The 21,247-nt window shown below is 51.1% G+C and overlaps 10 protein-coding genes across 10 annotated transcripts; 6 read left to right on the top strand and 4 right to left on the bottom strand.

Moving 5' to 3' along the window:
* Positions 1 to 644: 644 nt before the first annotated feature.
* BGZ61DRAFT_371046 (glutathione S-transferase domain-containing protein) lies at positions 645 to 1,469 on the top strand (the record flags this gene model as incomplete). Its single annotated transcript, XM_046242062.1, has 3 exons — positions 645 to 690; positions 758 to 1,197; positions 1,257 to 1,469. 3 exons carry the CDS (start codon positions 645 to 647, stop codon positions 1,467 to 1,469), a joined length of 699 nt encoding a protein of 232 aa, XP_046095379.1.
* A 244-nt stretch (positions 1,470 to 1,713) lies between these two features.
* Positions 1,714 to 4,320, bottom strand: BGZ61DRAFT_433898 (uncharacterized protein; the record flags this gene model as incomplete). The annotated part of the gene is made up of 3 exons (XM_046243937.1): positions 1,714 to 2,385; positions 2,587 to 3,867; positions 3,934 to 4,320. The coding sequence occupies 3 exons, from the start codon at positions 4,318 to 4,320 to the stop codon at positions 1,714 to 1,716; spliced, it is 2,340 nt and encodes a 779-aa protein (XP_046095378.1).
* A 1,411-nt stretch (positions 4,321 to 5,731) lies between these two features.
* Positions 5,732 to 6,666, bottom strand: BGZ61DRAFT_499983 (putative short-chain dehydrogenase; the record flags this gene model as incomplete). Its single annotated transcript, XM_046251488.1, has 3 exons — positions 5,732 to 5,992; positions 6,115 to 6,308; positions 6,372 to 6,666. The coding sequence occupies 3 exons, from the start codon at positions 6,664 to 6,666 to the stop codon at positions 5,732 to 5,734; spliced, it is 750 nt and encodes a 249-aa protein (XP_046095377.1).
* Positions 6,667 to 7,437: 771 nt separating this feature from the next.
* Positions 7,438 to 8,050, top strand: BGZ61DRAFT_540516 (uncharacterized protein; the record flags this gene model as incomplete). Its single annotated transcript, XM_046254920.1, has 2 exons — positions 7,438 to 7,634; positions 7,747 to 8,050. The coding sequence occupies 2 exons, from the start codon at positions 7,438 to 7,440 to the stop codon at positions 8,048 to 8,050; spliced, it is 501 nt and encodes a 166-aa protein (XP_046095376.1).
* Positions 8,051 to 8,395: 345 nt separating this feature from the next.
* On the top strand, positions 8,396 to 9,325 carry BGZ61DRAFT_465811 (uncharacterized protein). The gene has a single exon (XM_046247624.1). The coding sequence runs from the start codon at positions 8,452 to 8,454 to the stop codon at positions 9,106 to 9,108; it is 657 nt and encodes a 218-aa protein (XP_046095375.1). The 5' UTR covers positions 8,396 to 8,451; the 3' UTR covers positions 9,109 to 9,325.
* BGZ61DRAFT_404185 (uncharacterized protein) lies at positions 9,320 to 11,207 on the top strand. Its single transcript, XM_046243122.1, has 5 exons — positions 9,320 to 9,870; positions 9,936 to 10,172; positions 10,243 to 10,316; positions 10,392 to 10,558; positions 10,640 to 11,207. Exons 1-5 carry the CDS (start codon positions 9,504 to 9,506, stop codon positions 11,145 to 11,147), a joined length of 1,353 nt encoding a protein of 450 aa, XP_046095374.1. The 5' UTR covers positions 9,320 to 9,503; the 3' UTR covers positions 11,148 to 11,207.
* Positions 11,208 to 11,253: 46 nt separating this feature from the next.
* BGZ61DRAFT_594189 (uncharacterized protein) lies at positions 11,254 to 13,536 on the bottom strand (the record flags this gene model as incomplete). Its single annotated transcript, XM_046256830.1, has 7 exons — positions 11,254 to 11,411; positions 11,478 to 11,673; positions 11,738 to 12,091; positions 12,153 to 12,529; positions 12,579 to 12,696; positions 12,776 to 12,949; positions 13,012 to 13,536. 7 exons carry the CDS (start codon positions 13,534 to 13,536, stop codon positions 11,254 to 11,256), a joined length of 1,902 nt encoding a protein of 633 aa, XP_046095373.1.
* Positions 13,537 to 13,940: 404 nt separating this feature from the next.
* On the top strand, positions 13,941 to 15,115 carry BGZ61DRAFT_174553 (uncharacterized protein). Its single transcript, XM_046237624.1, has 2 exons — positions 13,941 to 14,620; positions 14,695 to 15,115. Exons 1-2 carry the CDS (start codon positions 14,140 to 14,142, stop codon positions 15,081 to 15,083), a joined length of 870 nt encoding a protein of 289 aa, XP_046095372.1. The 5' UTR covers positions 13,941 to 14,139; the 3' UTR covers positions 15,084 to 15,115.
* A 1,210-nt stretch (positions 15,116 to 16,325) lies between these two features.
* BGZ61DRAFT_510642 (Alpha/Beta hydrolase protein) lies at positions 16,326 to 17,695 on the bottom strand (the record flags this gene model as incomplete). Its single annotated transcript, XM_046252071.1, has 5 exons — positions 16,326 to 16,447; positions 16,516 to 16,780; positions 16,833 to 17,022; positions 17,071 to 17,485; positions 17,534 to 17,695. 5 exons carry the CDS (start codon positions 17,693 to 17,695, stop codon positions 16,352 to 16,354), a joined length of 1,128 nt encoding a protein of 375 aa, XP_046095371.1. The 3' UTR covers positions 16,326 to 16,351.
* Positions 17,696 to 18,470: 775 nt separating this feature from the next.
* Positions 18,471 to 20,823, top strand: BGZ61DRAFT_433889 (Alpha/Beta hydrolase protein; the record flags this gene model as incomplete). The annotated part of the gene is made up of 5 exons (XM_046243936.1): positions 18,471 to 18,625; positions 18,682 to 19,002; positions 19,080 to 19,301; positions 19,384 to 20,033; positions 20,123 to 20,823. The coding sequence occupies exons 2-5, from the start codon at positions 18,791 to 18,793 to the stop codon at positions 20,821 to 20,823; spliced, it is 1,785 nt and encodes a 594-aa protein (XP_046095370.1). The 5' UTR covers positions 18,471 to 18,625; positions 18,682 to 18,790.
* Positions 20,824 to 21,247: the final 424 nt, after the last annotated feature.

Genomic DNA, 21,247 nt, shown 5'->3' with positions numbered 1-21,247 from the left:
CCCGAGTACAAACTTCCACACTGCGAGACTTGCTTGCCGTCCCGGCCAACACATGAGTATCATCATGGGAGGTCAATGAGATGCCCCTACAGCCTTCCCTTGTAGGGTCCCCCAGTTGCATAGAAACGACAAGCCAAGCTGCGGAACAGGCTCGGGGTTAACGAGTTACGTCCGTTCCAACCTACGAGACTGCTGCCCCTTATGCAACTTTCAACTTAAAAGTACACCTCCCAATGATCTCCTCGAGCTCGGACAAGGTAGACCCTACTACGGTGTTCATAATGTGCCGCATCCGACCCGCTTCGCACCACGATCTCCGCGAGCTAATACAAGATAGACCCACTACGGGGTTCTAAATGTCCCGAATCCGAACACTTCCCTTTCACTTACCAAGCTACAGACTTGCATTTGTCAGCCTCCTCTATCCTGTCTCGGAAATTCGCGTGGCTGGATGCATGCAGTTGATCTACAAGCCATTTATAGGATGTGATGGAATATTGCTCGTCTACCTTAAGATGATTCAATCGAGTCGACACCTCCTGCCCACACTCAAGTCAATCGCCCACAGACGCCTGCCAAAGCCCTCCTATCCCCGGCTTTACAATACAAAATTGCCTACTCATAGAAGTTACTCAGAAAACGCCATGGCAGCCCCGAAAATCAAGCTGTACACCAATCACAACTGTCCCTGTACGCTCCGCTTCTGCACTTTGGCATCCGCGTGCAGTTTCGCTGACCCTGACCTCTTATTTTGTAGTTGCTCACCGTGCTCACACCGTATTGAAAGAGCTAGGGATTCCTTACGAGGAAGAAATTATTGACCTATCTGTTCCTCGAACACAGGAGTACCTGAAGATCAACCCACGTGGACTGGTGCCCGCTCTTTCATATGATGGCGAAATTATCACCGAGTCTGTCGTCGTGAGTCAATTTCTGGCTGATGCGCATCCGTCTCACCTCGTACCGGCTTCCGACAGTAAGGAGGGTGCTCTGCGCCGAGCACGCATCAACTTCTTTGTCGACACATACAGCACGAAGGTGAATTCCATCTTTTTCAAGGTATTTGGCCACAAATCAGAGGACGAAGCCGAAGAATTGGCTAGCGGTCTCGTGGATGTCATCACAAAGGAGATCGAGCCTTTGTTGAAAGATGCTACCCCATATTTCGGCGGGAGCGAGAAGGTTACACTGGCAGAGGTACGTTTTGCAGATGCAACCGGATAACAAATGCGAGATTGAATTAACGCACGTCCTAGGCCCTCACAGCCTCGTTCGTCATCCGCTTGATTTCCCTCTCAAAGTATGGGGTCTTTCCTAAGAGTTTGGTTGGCTCCCTTGCGGAAAAGGCGCCCAATTTCTACCGGTGGGCGGAGGTTCTCATTGACACCCCTAGCGTGAATTACATATATAACGAAGAGTTCATTGTTGAGGCGATGAAGAAGAGAATTCCGAGGTTCAAGAGCCTCTGAGGGTCGTGCTGAACTTTGCAGTGGCTCGGAAACATTTCAACTGTTTGTCCACCAGCAGTTTATAAACAGAATCGGACTGCTGTCTTGAATTGTTGAGCATCTGAATATCTGAAATTAATTGCTTAGCAGTAGTAAGGACATATACACTAAAGAAATTCCCACGTAAATTATATTTCCCCCTTGCTATTAGAAACGAGCCTGTTACTACAATGAACTTCCCGACACCCTCCTCCCCCATCTCACCCTAAATTCCAATTCCGCCATGCAACTCGCGCATATGCGGATAGCACAAGCTACCGTCTCTGAAGGTTGCCAAGCATATCCAACAAATGTGAATGCCACACCCTTTACAGGTCACATGGTTACATCCCGCTGTCTTTTCGATCAATGTATCGCATTCAGGACAATCCTTGATCTCCAGCTCCCTCATGACTCTGGCGAGAGCCTCATGGCCACCAGTTGTGTCTCCTTTATGCTCGGCACAGGTTTTCCCCGCGTGTGAAACGTGGCAGCTCCTGCATATGGATGCTAAACACTTTCCACATGTGAAAGTTGTGGGAGACGCGGCGGTTTCGGACATGACGCGATAGATTTGGCTGCAATCAGGCGTCGAACAGTACTTGAACTCTTTTGGGTGCTGACGAACATACGAAGCGAAAGATGCCTGCAAGATCTCTTCAAGTGTCTCTGTGAGAAGTATGTTTTGAATTTCCGACAAATTCAAAACCTTTCCACATTTCCCAGAGTCTCCTTCGCAAGTGATTCGAAACTCGCCTGGCCTTGATTCTTCTGCTTGGCACATGTTGACGAAGCAGGCGCCGCAGTAGACGTGGTTGCAAGATGTGCAGATTGGATCCTCTGCTTCGCAAATGCAGATCGAACAATCCGTCAAAGAGTTGTATGTCTTCTTAATGACCTCACTTTGCCTGTCGGCTAGAACGAGTTTCGCCATGGCGAAGTCTTCATCAGAACCGCGAACAACGATACAGCGAGAGGGAACGTCAAAGACGGCCTTGTTTTTCCCAAGCTGCGCATGGAGAACGCCGAAGCCGCCGTTTAAGGCCCATTCCAACTCATCTCTGTCTTCAAGAGTAATCGAATGAGTTTTTGAAGCCACATCTTGGATGAGTGTGTGCAAGGCCTCTGCTGCCTGGGCGTAGTTTTCTGCAGGGCCGAAGACACGAAAATGCGATGAGCGGATGTCGCGGAGGATGACCACACCCAACCGTGTTTCGATCTTCTTCAGTCTTTTGTATTCGAACCCGCTGATCCTGAAGTCGGCATACCAGAGCTTCTTGCCCTCCCTTGTAAGGACTTGACCCTCAACAATCTTTTCGAGATCCGATTGGGCCTGTGCCACTAACTGACGGTCCTTGCCTTCTAGCTTCAAGATGCGAGAAAAGCCGTTGGGTGGAAATGCAAAGAATCGTATGTACTGGCGCTCCCATCTGTCCTTCTGAAGCTCGATTTGGCCCTTAACCACCTCGTAAACCCTAGTCGATACTTTGAACTTGACCGTTGTAATGAGCTCAGCGAACAGCTTGCTAGCAGCGCAGAAAGGCAAGGGCTTCTTGTCCAGGGAGGACGCAGCATCTCGGGCGTGTGACTCCTCGAAAAATGTGGCATAGGCTTTCACCCGCTTTCCTTGAGAACTGTTGGAAACCTGCCAGCGCTCCAAGGGTCCAAACTCATACAACATTGACATGATAAGCGTTGAATCTACTTCCATGTCGGTAACGTAGTTCAGTTCTCCCAATTCAATCTGACGCGGCCTGCACGACTCAGGAATGGCTTGTATGATGGTATCTTTCTCAGCAGCCTCGGGCAAAGCTGACAATCTGACCATCCAAGTTTTCACACCATGCTGGCCATGTTGTTGCGCCAGCGGTCGGCTTGCCGTGACTTTGGACCCAAGGACCTTGGATTTTCCAGTGCAAAACTTGTGAAACACTTGATCCGCAATTGGTTTACTTCCGAAATTGAGGGAAGCGGTTCGAGATGGTCGATGCCAGGAGCAGTGGACCTGTCTGCAATCGACCTGGTGAAAGTTGGAACCTGCAGGAATCGGGACCGGAATGGAGGCCACCTTGACGTTTTTGAGCGTGATACAAGTAGCTAGTTTGGCGCATGCGGCTTTGGCGAACTTCGGATCTTCGACCTTGACAATTGCGGTGCAGTTGCTCAAATCGGGAGGAGTCATGAGCCGAACCGCGTCTGCGGATATGGGCAAACTCACATTCGAGAGCAGGCCGCAAACATCTGCAATCGAGCTGCCAGTTGGAAGATTGGTGATGCGGATGGCTGAAAAGTCTGACGGCAGAGAGACTTTGATGGTGGTTGCGCCATCACCAAACTGAGCCCAGGCGCCTCCGAGCTCACGGGTCCAGTCCTCGATCGGCTCATCATCCTACGAATGGCAACTGTTAGTTTGTGGCAAACGCCAAGGGGAAATCAACTGGTGTACCGTATTATCATCGAAAGCTCTCTCCGTCTCTTTTGGACTCGCCGCGTCATGAGAGAAGCCGCATGCATCTCCTTTTTTGCAATGACCTCTGGCAAAGAAGTGACATGGCTTCCGAGACTGCGCGGACGGCGATGGATGAGTAGGGCGTCTGGTTGCGAACTGGCAGGCGCCAGTCTGTGAGCAAGTATTACGGCCAAATACTCTGCATGGGCCACAAGGTGTTTGAATGGTAGGTTCATCATCTAGAATTGCCGCTCTGTGATGATATTCACGGATGGGGGCTCTAGCCTCGTTTGCTGGTGGCCTGTACACGGGCGCTGGCTCCCTGTAATTCCACCCCGGCTGCCGAGGCGGCTCAGGAGCCTGAGATGAGAAAAGATTGCCCATGTTGAGATGACGTTTTCTCGGTAGAGAATGGATATTGAGACCTTGGGGGACAGGAGGGGAATTGTGCTCTTTTTATGGCCAAAGGCTGTGAGTCGCGGTGGTCAGGCAGCAACGCCTTACATAAAGCCTGGACATTTCACTGGTACGTTCACATGTCGATAGTCACAAGCAATAAAAGCATTACTGGCAATAGCTAGCCGGTACCTGTACAACACACCAGGCGAACGAATACGTATTGCTGCAGGAGGCCCTCCATGCCCCTCATCTTGTGTAACTCTCCAGAGGGCTCTTTCAAAAGTCTTATTATGCCAAGACGCTAAGGAATGCCACCTGAGTACCTAAGCGAGAGGAGAACACTGCGCCGGAATTACTATGTGACTGCTCTCTGTCCTATTCTCTCTCTATTACTACACTTTTCATTATAATAACAAATTGCCAGAATAATACTTTCATTCAGACTCTAGATGTAGCTCTAGAATCCCCCCTAAGCAGCAAGACTGCGGTTAAAATAGCTAATTTAATAGGTTTCTTGGTTTCATAGCCTTAAGATCGGATATTTCCCAGAAGCCTTCCGCGAAGCCTACAGGTGAGGTCGTCACAATAAGAAAACTTGGGAAGAAGGACTGCACAAACGCCCGATCCTGGAGACTGATTGCCATACTCTCCTACCTCGGTAAATAGCTTGAGAGATTGACAGCAAGGCGGATAGCTATGAGAACCCTTTGGCGGAAGGTTGTCAGTACCAGCAAGCCCGAGCTCTACCAGGCAGGTCGGCAACCAACTTACTGGCCTGTGTGACATAGGAGATCTAAAATGCCTTGGAGAATCAGGGCATAGCTGCAATTCTGACCTGAAACGTGAAAGACGCATTTGACACTACCCTCAGACGAAGGCTCATACTACGGCTGACCCGGCAGGGCTGGCCACGGAACCTCGTCAGGTTCATCGGATCCTTCATAGAAAATAAGAAAGCCAGCATCCGGCTAGACGATATAGCAACGCACCCTGGCTTTTTTAGATGTGGGCTACCATAAAGACCACCGCTGTCTCTAATGCTCTTCCTGCTCCACATCGTAGACATCTGGTTAGAAGATCGGGTACAGCGCTTCCGATATGCAGATTATATCCGCGTAGTACGAACAGAAGAGACTGTCTAAGTAAACGCCGAACTGCTAAGCCGAGACCTCCGCTAGATCCCCGATTGGGGAAAGAAGAATATGGTCATGCTTGAGCTGGACAAGGCTGACCTGATCTTCTTTAGCGGCTCAGGTGTGTCGACAAAGACCAGTTCAATAGAACCTAGTAGATCAAATATCAAAACCCGTCTTTGCATTTGCATGAAGATATGGGAAAACCCAGTAGGAAAACCATATCAAGACTTATACGCAGCCGAATCTGAAAATAATCATCTTTACATGGTCCCAGTAATTCCTCCGCTAACTGAGATAAACTGGGCAGTTATCCACCGGCTCTTTTCCGATACTAGCAGGAGCGTAGCATCGGCTATATCCTCAACTGTCCCAAGGCGATTCGCTGCCCGTTTCTGTTCAGACATAGAAATCTGGAGCGCGGTTGCAGACCCGTCAGACGCCACGAGGAGTGGTGTCGACAAATCTGTTGGGACTGGGCCAGGTGCGATGGTATTAACGGTGATTCCAGATGTCTTGCCAAGCTGTCCACCATTCAATTAGATTGTTTGTCTAACGCACACCCTAGAAGAAAGTCAAGGGAAGCTTACCTCGCCAGCCCATAGCATTGTCAAGGCATCCAGCGCAGCTTTGTCGCACCATACACAGGCGGTGGGACTAATATTTTCGAGGAGATAGAGCCGATGTTGATGATCCGGCCGCCTTGCGGCATTCGACCGACGCCGACAACAGCCTGTATCATGTAAATCACCCCCAAGACGTTGACCGCATATTCGTATTCGAGCTGTTCCGCCTTCACCTCCAAAAGAGGCGTGTTGCGTGCAGCTTCCGCATTGTGAACTAGTATGCAGGGCGATCAGTGTTGCTCATCTCCGAAAGGCCAACATATCCACTATCACATACCGAGAATACCGATATGGTCAACATCAAATGGCTCCAAAATTTGCTTAACCATGCTCTCTGCAGTATCGTCATTCTCCACCCCTCCTTGTATAACAGTGGCTTTGGTACCAAACTCTGTACTGATGTTAATCGCTACCTTCTCAGCCCGTGCCTTGGAGTCTTCCGACACATAATGAATCGCTACAGACGCACCGTTCCTAGCCCAAGCTCTGGCAATGGCGGCACCGATTCCAGTTTCTCTACCAGACCCGTAACCAACGGTCTTCCCCTCAAGTGACAGTGCATCGTGCGCCATATGTAACAAATTAGACAAAGAGGCTATCAAAGCAAACACTCACATAAGCTCAGAGTCATACAGGACGAACCGGAAGAGTTAATCGTCACCAAGTCTAATTATGAACCTATATGTGCGATGTGATTGCAACTATTAATCGATATAGACATTGTTAATTCATATACCTATTATTAATTCGTATGATCTCAAGGATCCTGGGCTAGGTATATTTCAGAGCAGTCATGTCTCCATCGCCTTTTCTAGCGTGCTAGGCCATTCTGCGTCTAAGAGGCGTCCGCTCCAGTACATTTTAATTACAAACCGACCTGCAGAATCCTCGCGACCCCGAATCCCTGCACACATTTCGACATATCAAAACATCTGGATTACGTGATATCCTGGATACGCAAGAAACCCCTAGCCAACATATATAGCAGGTGAAAGGCTTCTTGCTGGGCGGCACTTACACCTGACTTCTCCCTGCCGGCATATCTCCAGTCACTCTCATCTTCGGAGCAGGACCAAAGATCGGGTAAGCTATCGCTCGAACTTTTGCCTCGAAAGGCTACAAGGTTGCCCTCGCAGTCACCGAAGGAGCAGACAGCACAGACAAACAGCTGAACATCACGAGTGATCTCGCCAACCCCGATGGTGTTATCAATGCCTTTACCAAAGTCAAAAAAGTGCTGGGCATCCCAAGTGCCGTTGTGTACAATAGTAAGCTCTAATGCCCAAGGATGTAGTTGCACGTTTTCTAAAGAGATCAGTAGCGTCTCAACCCTCATCCCGCTAATGATCCGTTCGCCCTCCCATTGGCTACTTTCGATCGAGACCCAAGCCATCAATGTCACCAGTGTGTTTATCGCCGTGCAACAGGCCGCCCTAGACGTTTCGCATCTCTCGGGTTTTGCACCAAGGACATTCATCTACACAGTAAATATTCGGAGCGTTACAATACTCCCGTCATTTCTCGACTCAGGCATGGGCAAGTCGGCCGGCGCTCACCTGATCCGTGCTGCTGCTGCGGCGCATAGAGACTGTGGATTCAAGCAGGCTATCTATCCCCTTGGATTTCCCGCAAAGACACTAAATAATTTGTAGATTCTATTATGGCGACGAACAGAAGGCCGACGGAACGGCAAAGACGCAGGGCCCGTGGCTTCAGATATTCGTCAAGGGCATAAGATCTGCCTCGCCTGACGACCGTTACCCGTATAGGATCAAGACCAAAGAGCCCTTTTTCTGGATCGCCGACACTAATTGGGAGCTTTTCCACAAGCTCAAAGGCACAGATGTCGACCTGTATCTCGCGGGTCGCGCTGGCTTTACTTTCCTGCGCCCCTGGGATTCTCGCAAGAACTACTTCACATGCGCGACGAATTTAGACGTCCTCGCCACCGACTAGCGGAGTAGTATAAGGGCGACTGTGTATAGTTGATCGATTCTATTTGTTCTCAACCCCGCTAACCCAGCCACGACCGCCACAATCTCGTAAATACGAGAACAGCCCATTTCTGATTCTAAAGATAGTCATTTTTGCGTCTCATGATGTGTCAACTGACTTTTCCCATACGGTATATATCTATATATATCATTCACAGTTCTCGAGAGTTTGTTCATGGTTTTCACTCACACCACCTCAATGTTTGTAGACCATGTGCCATTCTATCCACGTCGGTATCGTAGTTGCATGACACATATAAGCCCAAGTCCGCATCAACCTCGTCGGCTTCCGAACGTGAACTTATGTGCTCACTATTCACCTTTATTCTGGCCTAGTTATTCATTCCTCGCCATCTTAACATAATGACACTGGCACTATCACCTCTCTCTACCATGTATCGATGCATGCTCCTCGCTCTCATGTCTCTCTTACCCATCCCCTCCCAGGCTTGGACCCCAACCTCTCTTCCGCAATACACAATCTCCTGCACCGTCGGCAATAACGCTCCTTGTCCAATCTCCTGGACCTGCACTCCCACGCAAACATGCGTCTGCAGTACCCCCTGTGGCGGTCTCTGCATCAATCCACTATCTACCCCTCCGCCCGTGATTCCCTGTATTATAGGAAACAACTCCTCCTGTCCTGCGGGTAGCACCTGTACGCCGACGATGTACTCCACGCCGGGCTTCCCATGGAGTGGCGAGTGCATCGCCACTCCAACGCCGGCGCCGTCTACGATTTGCACTGTCGGCAACAATGCGCCATGCTCAAACGGAAGCACCTGCACGTCGACCATGACCTGCAGGACCGGCGTGCCCTGTGGAGGCGCATGCATCGCCACTCCAACCCCGGTATCTCTCACCCCGTGCACCGTGGGGAACAACTCACCTTGCTCGCCAGGAAGCACATGCACGCCGACTATGGTGTGCACCACCGAGTTGCCATGCCAAGGAGCGTGCATTGCAACGCCCACGGTGGCTAGCACAAAGCGTCCGTGGACCACGTCGAAAAGAAAGTGACGAGGGCGGCATTGTTGGTATGATTGAGGGTCGTGGGAGTAAAAAGTCCTTGGATAGGTGTGAAGACGAATGCGCGGGTTTGCTCGGCTGTTTCTATCAGCAATAGATTAGCCGATATAGATATAACCCGATATAATTGGATTATATCGAGGCATCCAAGTCGCACGGCATAACAAGGCGCCGATCACGAGGACAAAAGAAATGGTATCATTGGAAAGCTATCATCTGACAGTTACCTCCAGAGCCGCATTCTTCTTGGCATCCCCGCTTTGAAGTTTCGATAGAGGTCGCTCATCACGAGACGGTTTAATACCTCAACGCGGACACTTGCCCTTAATCAGATGGGCATTCACCAACATCAGGTCTAAGCTAGGTCTCGCCAACTCATAGAAACGATGGAGACATCAAACCCAGCCACTGCCGCTCGGCAAGGCCTCCGCCAGCGCTACCTACAAGAAGAAAACGTACCCAGAAACGAGGAATTACGACCAGGCTACACCGTCACCGATACGACCGCGCCTACGGAGCCCGGCCCAGACATCGAATGGATCCCCTCCTACGAGACCTACCGTGAGAGAGTAAAAAGGCTTGCGGCTGAAAGAAGCAACAAACCCCTAGATGCCAGCCTGTCCGATGGCTTTCCCAAGGCCGTCGGCGGCGACCGAGTGTGGGCTGGAGATGAATTATGCGAGGACGATTACTTTGTCCACTTGGACGAAGCAGATGTCGGAGAAATCGCGCAGACGTTGGAAGAGTTTATCTGTAAGAGTCCACTGCGGTCTTCCCCTGCGGATTTCGTTTTTTGGCTGACAATAGACGCCATCCAGTCGAGTTTCCCACGACCGACCCGAACGACGTTACGACAGAGACCTTCCGCCTTCCAAGCCTGGGAAAGAAACTCGATCATGTCTCCCAAGCTGTCCATTCCGGGAGAGGACTCGTTTGTCTTCGTGGACTGGACCCTGACAAGTTTACTCGGGTTGAGAATGTACTTTTGTACGTTGGAATCTGCAGACATGTCGGCAGCCACTTTGGTATCCAGGACTCGGACGGAAGCTATCTGAGTACGCTCACGTCTCCTATACGAACTACCTTATACATGGGTTATCTAGGGGCTGACAGGTGGTTTTCAAGTTCACGTCAAGGACATTGGCCGGCAGGTTCCAGCCTCCGAGTCTCGCCAGGCACCGTTTGCGAACATGGCCCAGGTTTGTCTCCAACCCTCTCCCGAGCTTCCATTCTGGTGGCATGCTTGACCGGAAGAGTTGACGATATGTTACCAGCCGTTCCATAGCGACAGTAGCGATGTTGTCGCCATGTATGCACTTGGAAAGGCCCACGACGGCGGCGCCTCATGCTTCGCCTCCACGGGCCAAATCTACAACGAGATAGTCGAGTCCAGGCCAGATGTGATTCGCACTTTGGCAGCTGACGACTGGATCATGGACAAGTGAGCTACCCTGTTCCCCCCCACAACTCCTTACTTGTATCTTGCGTAAGGCGAGGCTAACGAGATGATGGTTTTGTCTAGGCCGAGAGGTCGTGGCGGCCGCTCCTACTGGTACAGGCGACCGCTTCTCTTTAACTTCCCCGAACACGGTCCAGGGCTGTACGTAAACCGCCGAGTCCTCACCGGATCGCCCGTCTCTCCACGAACGCCAGGCGTCCCGCCCATGAGCGAGGAGCAGGCCGAGGCACTCGACATGGTACATTTCACGGCCGAGCGGAACCAGCTGAAGCTCACGTTGGAGCCGGGAGACGTGCTGTTTGTCAACAACTTCGCCGTCCTCCACGCCAGAGACAAGTATGAGGATCAACATGAAAACAATGCCCCCGGCGAATCCCAGAGAGACGTCACCCGGCATTTGATGCGTCTGTGGCTGCGAGATGAGAAGCGTGCGTGGGAGACGCCGTCGGAGCTGGCAGCCTCGTGGTACGACACGTATGGCCCATCTCCTCGTCGTTGGAGAGCAAAGTGGAACTTTGAGGTCCCTCTCAACTACGCTCGGATATTTGCAAGGGAAAATTCCTGCTCTTGACTGGGCAAGTTTGCATGGGTTGGATATTTCGCCATGACACACATAGGATATTAAAGTTCTAGCGCATTCCTTTTCTCTACATTGATTCAATACACCTCATCCCTCGTCACTCGTACCCTAGATCCCGAGTGTCTTCTACATCGTCAGCGTCGTCGTCAACGATGTGTTTCTCGGTGGGTTCCCATCCTTCCAAAAACATCTGATGGCACCAGAAAAGATTTGTTTCGTATCTGGAAGCCACCCTGATCTGGCGCAACCTTGCCTCTATCGCAGAGAAATTAATGTCAAGAAACATTACATGACGTTATGCTCCATTTGGCCGCAACTTACCACGCTGGCCGGCCTCGGTGACCATTCTTTGAAGATAATCTACTTCGGATCTGGATAGGCAGACCAACTCTTCTTCTCTGGAACCCGAAGCAATCAAAGCGAGCGGTTGGCCCCTCGAAGCAAAGTGGAAGTGAGCTAGAAACGTCTTGGCGGCATGAAAATACGACTCGGATTGCGTAAACGAGAAGTATCGCCTCTGCAAACATTTGTCAGTCTTGGGTGGGAGAGGGCTCGCTCTCTTTCTTGGACCATGTACTCACTCCGATGCCATAACGTTTTGCCGTCTTTCTAGAATGAGCCAACAGTCTCTCAGTATTGTGAAGGAGAATGAAGACGGTCAAGTAGATCTGAAACCAGCTGCTTTTGTTACCCTCGTAAATCATCTTGTGAAGGTCGCTTAGAAGCTTTGACTTGAGAGGCAGGAGGAACGTGTGGGTAATGAGTCGGTCGAGTTGGTGATCCATGATGGGCGTAATGGGAATGATGCCATGCCAGGGGTTGGAACGTTCCCAAACTGGTCCCATCCCAAGCGTCTCGTCGCCACAGATACGCCATAGCCTCTCAATCATCCGGCACCCAGCCCACAGGTTCAGGGCTTGCTGTACGAGCGGCTTCTGTTGCACGTCAGTCTTGTTGGGAACATCATCAGCTATCACTACGTTGAGAGCTACCAACCTCTCCTCCGGCAGCGCATTGCAAGGCTAGCTGGAATGTGTCCCACAGCATCGGGCACGAGCTGTCGATGGTGTTGAAATAGCACCAACCATGTTTCTTTATGTACTCTTGAATAGAAGCCAAGGTCTCTGCCTGGTCCATCAGTTGGTAACACGGCATCTCCATTGTATGCGAGCCACCATGGTCTGTCCATGTGTACCCTGTCTTGTCGGTGGCGGTTGGCACAAATGGAGACACGGCCACTGTCAGAACGTGTCCGATATCCTGGGTCAGTTCAACAATGACTGCGCCCGCATCTCCAACGTCGCCTCTCCTATACAGTTTGCTCAATCCCAAGCCGCTTGATTTGAATTCCAGGGGATGCCCGACCGAGGCACCTGGGCCAACATGTCAGCCACTTGCAGCACCAAAGGTCCAGATACTCACTCTTTCGAAATACAACCGCGTCTACAATCTTGGAACGGAAACATGGCATCAGTACGACTGAGACGCTGACCTTGGCACAGCCTTGGCAAGGCGCGAAGAGGCCGGGACTCCATTGACACTATGAGTGAAGGAAGGTGTTAGACAGAGGCCAAGAGTACTATTATTGCTCGAGAAAGAGGAGTCAAAGGGGCACTGACGCGGACTTTGAGGTATCGACAACGCATGCATGCGCCGGAAGTGCGTGTCAAGGCTGTTTCCTTTCGCTTCTCTGCGGATTTGAAAGGCGCACGAGGTTGCTGCCGTCGACCTAGGGTATGAAATGAACCTTGGGCTCGGCCGGCGGAATCTGAAACAAGAAGCTGCCTCGATGTCTGAAAGAGGATGAGTATCTTTGGTGATGCGGTTGGCTCGGTAAGAAAGCGGTGCAACTTACCGGAATCTCGTCGTCGGTTTTGCGATGCTCTGTGGCCCGCCTCTTCCTTTTGGCAGCTTTCCTGCGCTCCACCTTTTCTGTATTTGGACCATCATGGCGAGCGGTGGCTGGTGACTCTTGGATCCACTGGAAGTCTCTGGACACGTTGGTGCTTGGAGATGGGTCGGAAGTATCTACGACTCTTTGTGGTGATGATGATGATGGCTGTGTCGAGACCCACGTTTGAGTTTCCCAGCATGCCGAACTGGCAGCCGCAGAGATATCGGCAGAGATATCGGACCGGGGCGTCGCCGAGAAGGTGAGGGCAGCGGATGGAGGCCCGCGATGGGCATCACCCGACATGTCCTGCATCCCGATCGGCAGCTGAGCAACAGTGTCGTTGTTGGTTGATGCGAGCATGGTCAAGGGAGAAGGGACGGGGGCAGTAGGCTGGTGATCTGCGGCATGGCGATATGGGCCGCTGCCAATTTCATGAGACTCAGCAATGGCATCAAAAAGATGCTGCAAGTCTGTATCAAAGTCCATCTTGTGTGGGGGGCGGGATTGGTCTGGTCTGGCTTGTTAGTCGCGATGTAAGAACAAAACAAGTGGATAAGATTTAGATTTAGTGCGAATGGGTAGCAGTAATTTAAGTAGCCGATACGGAGTCCCTCAGCTTAGGTCACACACCAGCATAACTCGGGCCCCAAGTTAGGTACCTAGGCCTAAGTTATAGGTACAGTACCAAATTAAACCAGGCTACCTTAACTTCATATACGGCATTGACAGCTCACAATCTCACCTGCAGCATGCAGCTTCCTCGTACTCCAATTGGCACAACCGCATTCCTGCCCCAAACAAGTCACCGGTTGCCCCCTCCCTGCCTTCTCAATTAGGTCACCGGTGAATAACCTGGAGCAGGTTCCGTAAAGAGAAGTCAGCCTCGGATTATTTTAACCACCCACGCCCAATTGTTGATACACTTGTGATTTCATCTTCCTCTTGACACGCTCGCGTCCTGACAACCTCACCCAATCAACCTAACCAACCCAATCGGCTGTCATCTTTTCCTGTACCTCGTTGGATGCTTGTGCTGCCATGAAGTGGTAGCGCCTACTCGCCTTCTCCCCGCTATTGGCAGACGCCGTCATGGACGACACCCACCAGCTCAGCCTCACTCTCGCTCCATCACCTGAGGCCATCATGACAGTTCGCCCTGGCACTCTGGATGATCTCGACGTCCTTGTCAACCTTGGCCTTGCCGCCATGCCCATGGATCCCCAGTGGGACTACCGCTATCCCCATCGCGCCGAGTACCCCCAAGAGCACCGCGAATGCACTGCCCAACGCTGGGAGCGCTTCTTCCACCCTGACCCGTCTGGTGGTGAATGGGCCGTCTATTTGGTTGATTATGTCCCCAAGGATAGGGATACCGACAGCGACAACAACAACAACAACAACAACAACAACAACAACTCTCCCGAGACTGTGACTGAGACTGAGAGAGAGACGGAGAAGGAGATGGACACGGGGAGGGAACTGGAGCCGGTCACCATATCCTTCTCCGTCTGGCACTTCCCTGATCATCTCCACGATGCCCTCGGGCACAAGCAACGCAACGAGCAGTTCGGTGTGTATATATTTAGGCGGTACCCGCATTCGCCCGCTCACTTCCTTCTTTACTGACACGTCATCGTCCTTTAGTCTTGACCGAAACCCTTGCCTGCAAGAACCGCCATGATTGGGATCCCCGACACATGCAGGCCTGGCGCGAAGCCATCCGCGCCGCCGCAAGGGATAAGTTCGACGCCAGATACGGCCAGCAACAGGCGCACCTGCAGATTCTCGGCACCCACCCGCAGTACCAGAGGATGGGGGCCGCCTCGAGTCTTCTGCGCTGGGGAATACGCGAGGCTGGCCATCACGGGCTGCCCGTGACTCTGTTTGCGTCGTCCATGGGCCGGCCGCTGTATAGGAGCTTCGGCTTTGAAGAAAGAGGTGCCGTCAAGGTCCAGGTCGAGGGTGAGGAGGAGAGCGTTGTTGTTGAGGCCATGGCTTTGGAGTTGACCGAGGATCAAAAATCGGACAAGTAGTGGCACTTGCAGAGACCCTCGCACAGAGTAATACCATCCATCTTTTCTTACCATGACTACCAAGTGGCCATAAATATCTATCTGCATGCACCTGGGAAATCGCTATTCTGGCTTGGTCAGCCGAGTCAGCCTTTCCGCCTTGCGGCGCCACGATAAGGGAACGCTCGACCAAATCTGCCTAGATTCCCACAATGAGGCCTACCTGATCATCCTTTGGATATCCAATAGGATGGTTTAGTCAGTATGTAGTAGCGATCTTCTTACTCGAACTAAACGCTGTATTACACACGCCTTTCTGTCCTTGGTCTTCAAAACTCACCGTGCTTCCTGATCGGGAAACAGCGAGCTGAGGCTTTCACAATTACAGTCACCGTAAGGCCATATTTCTAAATAGTTACCGGTGAACCTTTGAAGCTCGTTGGCCGTTTTTTCCGGATTCAGAAGCCATCACACCGCACTTCCATTTTCGGGTCGTTGAGATGAGTCTCAGCTACGTGTATAAAGACGCTTCCCCGCTGGTCCATGCTCTCCAACTTTGTCAAAGCATCTACACTAAGATTACAGGGCCCGATCTTCTTTTGGAAACACCACCAGCTCTTAAGCCATGTCCACAACAGCAACATCGGGATATCAATGGAGCACCAAAGTGTGGCCCGGCCAGCCTCAGCAACATGATGCCGCCAGCAGTAGTTCACGCACCGATTCGCTTTCCAGGTGTGCATCCAAACCACAACAGGGGGACATATTGTTACTGTTATGCTTACGCCGCTCAGATCCATTTATAGCGCAGACCAGGGAGAATATTCATTTGCTATTCAACGATATCTGGCTGAATTCAACCGCCATGAAACGTGGTCGACGCCCGTTGAAGGCGGCTATGGCAGCTTGAGGACGGTTAAGAATGGGGTCCTGGATGTTGATCCGATTATTGAAGAGTTGTCGGCACTCAGCCACAGAAGCCAAGTAGGCATCAGAAGGGTCAAAAATTAGTGTAGTCACCAGCTTTCGCCGGACAAGCTGGGTCAGATTTAGTAATAATTCCAACCTGTTAATAACCTAAGGTGCGCCTCGTCAGAGAAACCCGAAAGATTAAAACTGGCAAAGTGTATGATGCCAGATTTGTCTATTGGTTTGTCTATGACTTGTGACTAGATTTCAAAATTTTCCCAAAAGGATCAGCGGCTAACATGGAAGAATTCGATTTGAGTATGCTAGAACTAGACTATTGCTTCTTGTAAATTGTGTGGGTGCAAATAAGTCTCTGGTAATCAAGGATTTCCGATGCCTTTCAATACGACCTTCATAAAATCTTCAATATCCCGTTGAAATTCAGCTGGCCGCTCTAAGGCGGCGAAGTGTCCCCCCTGCTACAGTTCAGTATTTGCCTCACTCTCGAATTTAGTAAAAAATAAAACACAGAGATATGGCTTACCTTCTCATGTTGTCTATAGAAGACCAACTTTCCCTTGGTCTCCAGAATTTTCTGAGGTGCCGGTGCCAGCTCATGCATAAACCATGAGAATCCGAAGGGCTTGTCGATGAAAGGCAGGCTTGGAGGAGGCCCAACAAGAAAAGTGCCGCGATACGTATAGCTGCAGCGCGGAAAGCAATCCGTGAACCAATATAGTGACACATTAGCCAAAACCTCGTCAATGCTGATATCTTCTTCCGGCCACTCTAAGAACTTCTCCCCAACCCTCCTAACTGTCAGTCGATTTACAAAGAGAGCTGACGATATCAAAGGCTTACCAGGCTAACAAAGCTAGAGGATTGGACGAGACGACTGCTCCAATTGTAGCAGGCCGAGTGCTGTTCATAATGGCGGCGCCTGACGTCGGTGTTTGGAAGCGCTTCTTTCCTCGCTGGACAGCTTGCCTCCCAATTTCGGAAAGATCAGGGTCATCGGAATCAACCTGATCCAAGCTGGGGAGCAAATTGACTGGTCATGTCAACTTCTGCCTGGGGGTCTGGAAGGATCGTCACTTACGATGCACTCCGATGACTGAATCATACATCGTCCCGAGAAGAGAAGCCACAAGGCATCCAACATCCCCACCCTGGACAACATATTGGTTAAACCCGAGCTTCTTAAGAGCTTGATCAATGATTCGTGCCGCATCTTCCGCCACCCACGCTTTATCCTGGGGCGGGCCTGAGCTAAGAGTGTAGCCGGGCAAAGATGGGACGATGACATGAAATGGCAATTGTGCGGGCTGGTACTTTTTCTGGATCAGATCAAGGGTAGGGAGGAACTCGAGGAAGCTGCCCGGCCAGCCATGTAGGAGAACGATCGGAATTGCGTCCTCTTTGGATGAGAAAATGCCCACAAAATGGAGGTCGACAACACCTGTCTCGTCTTGGACCGAAAGCTTGAAGTTTGAGAAAGAATTGATCTTTTCCTCCTGGGCGCGCCAGTTAAAGGAATTCAGCTAATACTCTTTGGTCGAGACAAGCCACTCGTGTGGGACGCCATAGCTACCATCTTGGTGCTGATTTTCCCAAGTCAAAGGTCCGATGCGTGAGAGACGAAGGAGCTCTTCGAATTGTGAGTACTCATCATCAGGTATGTGTAGAGTGAAGGGTTTTGCATCTTCAGGGAGCGAATAAGGCATCTTAAAGACCGGTCGAGGCCGTACTCGTGGGGTTTGGTAGGTAGGTGACTGAAACCGTAAGACTAATGAAACTGGATGTGGATGTGTTTAGTATTCTCTTTTTTGTGAGCCATACCGGCTCCCACCTTATATTAAATAATTACTAGCAAGTGAATGGCGTTACATATTCACTCAGCTCTGCACAAAGATCGACATACCTGCCGGACTCGGATTTTAGACTCCTCTAGGTATACAACAGGGATGTTTTTAGACAGCCCACCCCACTCACCTCAGGGGCCAACTTGAAGACTCTGGGTATTGGCTTTTATTATTGCGCTAGCGGACTAATGGCCTCTAGTAACAGTGTTATTTTGCCTCTGTGCCATCAGCTCGCCGAGGTGGAGAGCATTAATTTACATGACCTATGGAGAGACGGCCAAAAGATGTAAGGTAAGTGAAGTTCTCTGCTGCTATTGAGGGAAGTTTAAAACGAAGGTATTTGATGATGTCTGCTGTGTAAGTCAGTCTCAATCTGTGTGTTGATGTTTCGTTATTCTGCTACCACAGTTGTGACTCACCATGTAGAGGGTTAACCGGTTATTAGGTCCTAGTCATGCAAGTCATCCTAGTGCCATGACTCTCATGACTCACTCTGACTCACCATCATGCTCCAGATGGCTCGTCTGCCGTCTAACCAAATTGCGGGGGCCATTTTTATCCGATTGAAGTGTTACATGGGCGGGCTCGGTGTTTAAACAATCCCGTGAACCCGAACGCCCTGGAGCGTGGAAGAATCCTTCTGTCAAACGCCGCGCGTCATTGCCTTTGCGACATACATGGCCCATACACAGGTCCACTTGGTTTTACCGTTCTTTCTCCTCAACCATGGAACCTCCACCACAGATATGGTCGCGGAATATGGGTTCCGGAAGTGACGTTATTTTGACCTCCGTACTATTCCCCCACTGAAGCAATCCAGCTCATGAGAATTAACTAAGCAAGCAAAGTTAAAGTTTCTAAACCAGGCCTCCCAATCATTGTCGTCACGTACCCCAATTGAACTCGAAAACCATCACTCATGCGCTTCTCCTAGTCATATCGTTACAAATTGGCATTATGGCCGAACCACCACCGAATGAAGTGGTCGTGGGACTGCCAACATGGACTACCCCTAGTTACACTCAAACAGTGATTGGCAAAAAGTCGTATCTGTCAGACGACCTGGATGAGTTTCGGGGCATCCCATTCGGACAAGTGACCAAGCGATGGGAGCATGCAAAACTCCGCACTCGTCTTCCCTACGACGTTTTTGACGCGACCAAGAACGGGTATGTTTTCGTAAAATAGGCGTAACAACAACCAGGTTTCTATTTTTGCACTCTCATATTCTGACCTTATCCACTAGGCCCATATGTCCCCAACCGAGCGCAGCAAGAAACAGCGAATACTTCCAAGCGCACTTGACTTTTCCAGACCTTGAAGCATCAGAATTCAACTGTTTGAACCTTCTTATCGTCCGTCCTAGTGCGGCTGGATTGTCTCGTGCGGGGATTGACGAATCATCCAAGTTACCTGTTCTCGTTTACATCCATGGCGGTGCTAGAACTGGTGGGGGCAGCGATCCTATGTATGGTGAGTGAAAATCGACCTTGTCGCTCGGCCCATACGTCAGGCCAAGGAGGATGATCACTCATGGCTAATTCCTTGAGACTAGACCCTTCCCGTCTCGTACTTCGGTCTCTGGAAATTGGTTTTCCCATCATCGCCGTCAACCTCAACTACCGGGCCGGCGTATTTGGCTTTCTCGGCTCCGCCGACGTCCTGAAGACTCAAGATCGAACAGAGGTTATGGGCCTCAACTTCGGCCTGTATGACCAGAAAGTTGGCCTAACGTGGGTGGCGCACAACATTATGCAGTTTGGCGGTGACCCTGAGCAAATCACCTTGGGCGGCGGCTCGGCAGGAGGCAGTTGCGTGTACGCTCACCTTCTCGATGCCGATGCCCACGCGGAGAAACCTCTCTTCCAGAGAGCCCTCGTGCAGTCGGGCGCCATGTTGACCCTGTTGCCAATGCCGCTCGCCGAGGCCGAAGCCAACTGGGACAAGCTGTGTCAACACTGGGGTATTGAGGCTGAGAGCAGTAGCCAGTATAAAGTGGAATCGCTGCGCCACGTCTCAACGGCGGCCATGCTTCAATCTGCTCTTGAGAACCATGTCTTCATGCTGCCGCCTATTGCTGACGGCTTGACCTTGACCAAGGAGACTGCGGCACTCCCCTGCGTGGATCTACGGCGGGAGATTAAATCCATGGGCTACAGGCCTGTTGAAGTCATGATAGGCGCAACCGACGTGGAAGTAAGTTGCCTTCCTCTCTAATTACCAACATGCATCTAGCCTGTAACCCCCGCAAGCTACAACGCAACTGCTAATCAATGTTGAAACAGTCAGCTGGTCATGCCCAATGCCATGTTGACGTCCAAAAGCTGCGCCAAGGATTCGCTGAAAGCTACCCAACACCTGAGGCGGGCGCCCAGGTCTTAGAAGCCTACGGTCTCGTCCAAGGTTTTGAACAGAGTGCCCTGCGAGCAGGCCTGGAGCGATTACACTCAGATATAATCTTTGATCTGGGTATCTACCGCGCGCGAGCCTTGCTCTGTGCCCAGCGCCGCGCCGAGTACGGTGACGCCACCAGCATTCAGCCCTACCACATCGAATTCGGGAATCCGTTTCCTGGACTCAAAAGAGGATGTGCGCATCACGGCATCGAAGCCATCTACATGTTTGATGCGTTCCATGACGCCCTTGCCGACGCGGACAACGGAGTCTTCAAGGCATACCCAGAATCTTATGCAAAGCGCACCGCAGGGTCAGAAGCAGAGTCTGCTTTGGAGGAGACGATTGCCGATTCAGAAACTCTCGCGGTGAATCACCTCGAGCTGGTAAAGGGCTTCCAAGACCATCTAATTGGCTTCATTGTTGGAAATCCCGCGCAAAGAGTTGCACAGGATGAGATATTCATCTGGGGCAAGGACGGATCATCGAGGGTTGAGCACCTGGTGGAAACCCCAAGGTGGGCGGAGAGAATCGACCGGCTGAAGCTGCTTGAAAAGGACACTTCTTCTGTGATGAAGGCGCTTCGGATCCTCTAACAAACTTCGTGTTCCGATAAAATCCTTCAGCACCAAAACCGTGCTTCTGCTTTCGCTAGTGGGGTCTCCTCGAGGGCATCGTTCGCCGACAACTAATGTTAGTTTGCGATTATTGCTTTATTTTCGTTTATCGCCCGCGTCTTCCCCCATTCAGTATCCGCAGTGCCAACGTTTTCAATGGCGGATGCCCCATGACCCCCTGCTGGCGCCATAATCCCCGGCACTTCGTATTGATGGTCCCACTTGGTGTTGGTGGCGGAGGGCGCTATGGCGATGGAAGCTGGGCAAGGGCGCTGCTGCAATGTGAGATGGTGGTTTTGTCTTGTCGCGGGGATGGGTGGTGCTCCTTGGATGCTTCAAACAAATTCCACCCAAGCATCAAAACACCTGAAAAAACACTTTGGCCGCAGGATGAGTCGGGGAG

This window comes from Ilyonectria robusta (genome assembly GCF_021365365.1).
Source record: "Ilyonectria robusta strain PMI_751 chromosome Unknown BGZ61scaffold_44, whole genome shotgun sequence".
NCBI lineage: Eukaryota > Fungi > Ascomycota > Sordariomycetes > Hypocreales > Nectriaceae > Ilyonectria > Ilyonectria robusta.
Note: the sequence above shows the minus strand (reverse complement) of the source record. Positions and strands in the feature narration are given on the sequence as shown.

What these genes read in the sequence shown, in the direction of transcription:
- BGZ61DRAFT_465811 (XM_046247624.1), top strand. Translation starts at nt 8,452, where the DNA reads ATGACACTGGCACTATCACCTCTCTCTACCATGTATCGATGCATGCTC.
- BGZ61DRAFT_404185 (XM_046243122.1), top strand. Translation starts at nt 9,504, where the DNA reads ATGGAGACATCAAACCCAGCCACTGCCGCTCGGCAAGGCCTCCGCCAG. An exon ending in GACGTTGGAAGAGTTTATCT is followed by an intron (nt 9,871 to 9,935) that starts GTAAGAGTCCAC and finishes GACGCCATCCAG; the next exon opens with TCGAGTTTCCCACGACCGAC. An exon ending in CGTTTGCGAACATGGCCCAG is followed by an intron (nt 10,317 to 10,391) that starts GTTTGTCTCCAA and finishes ATATGTTACCAG; the next exon opens with CCGTTCCATAGCGACAGTAG.
- BGZ61DRAFT_174553 (XM_046237624.1), top strand. Translation starts at nt 14,140, where the DNA reads ATGGACGACACCCACCAGCTCAGCCTCACTCTCGCTCCATCACCTGAG. An exon ending in GCAACGCAACGAGCAGTTCG is followed by an intron (nt 14,621 to 14,694) that starts GTGTGTATATAT and finishes ATCGTCCTTTAG; the next exon opens with TCTTGACCGAAACCCTTGCC.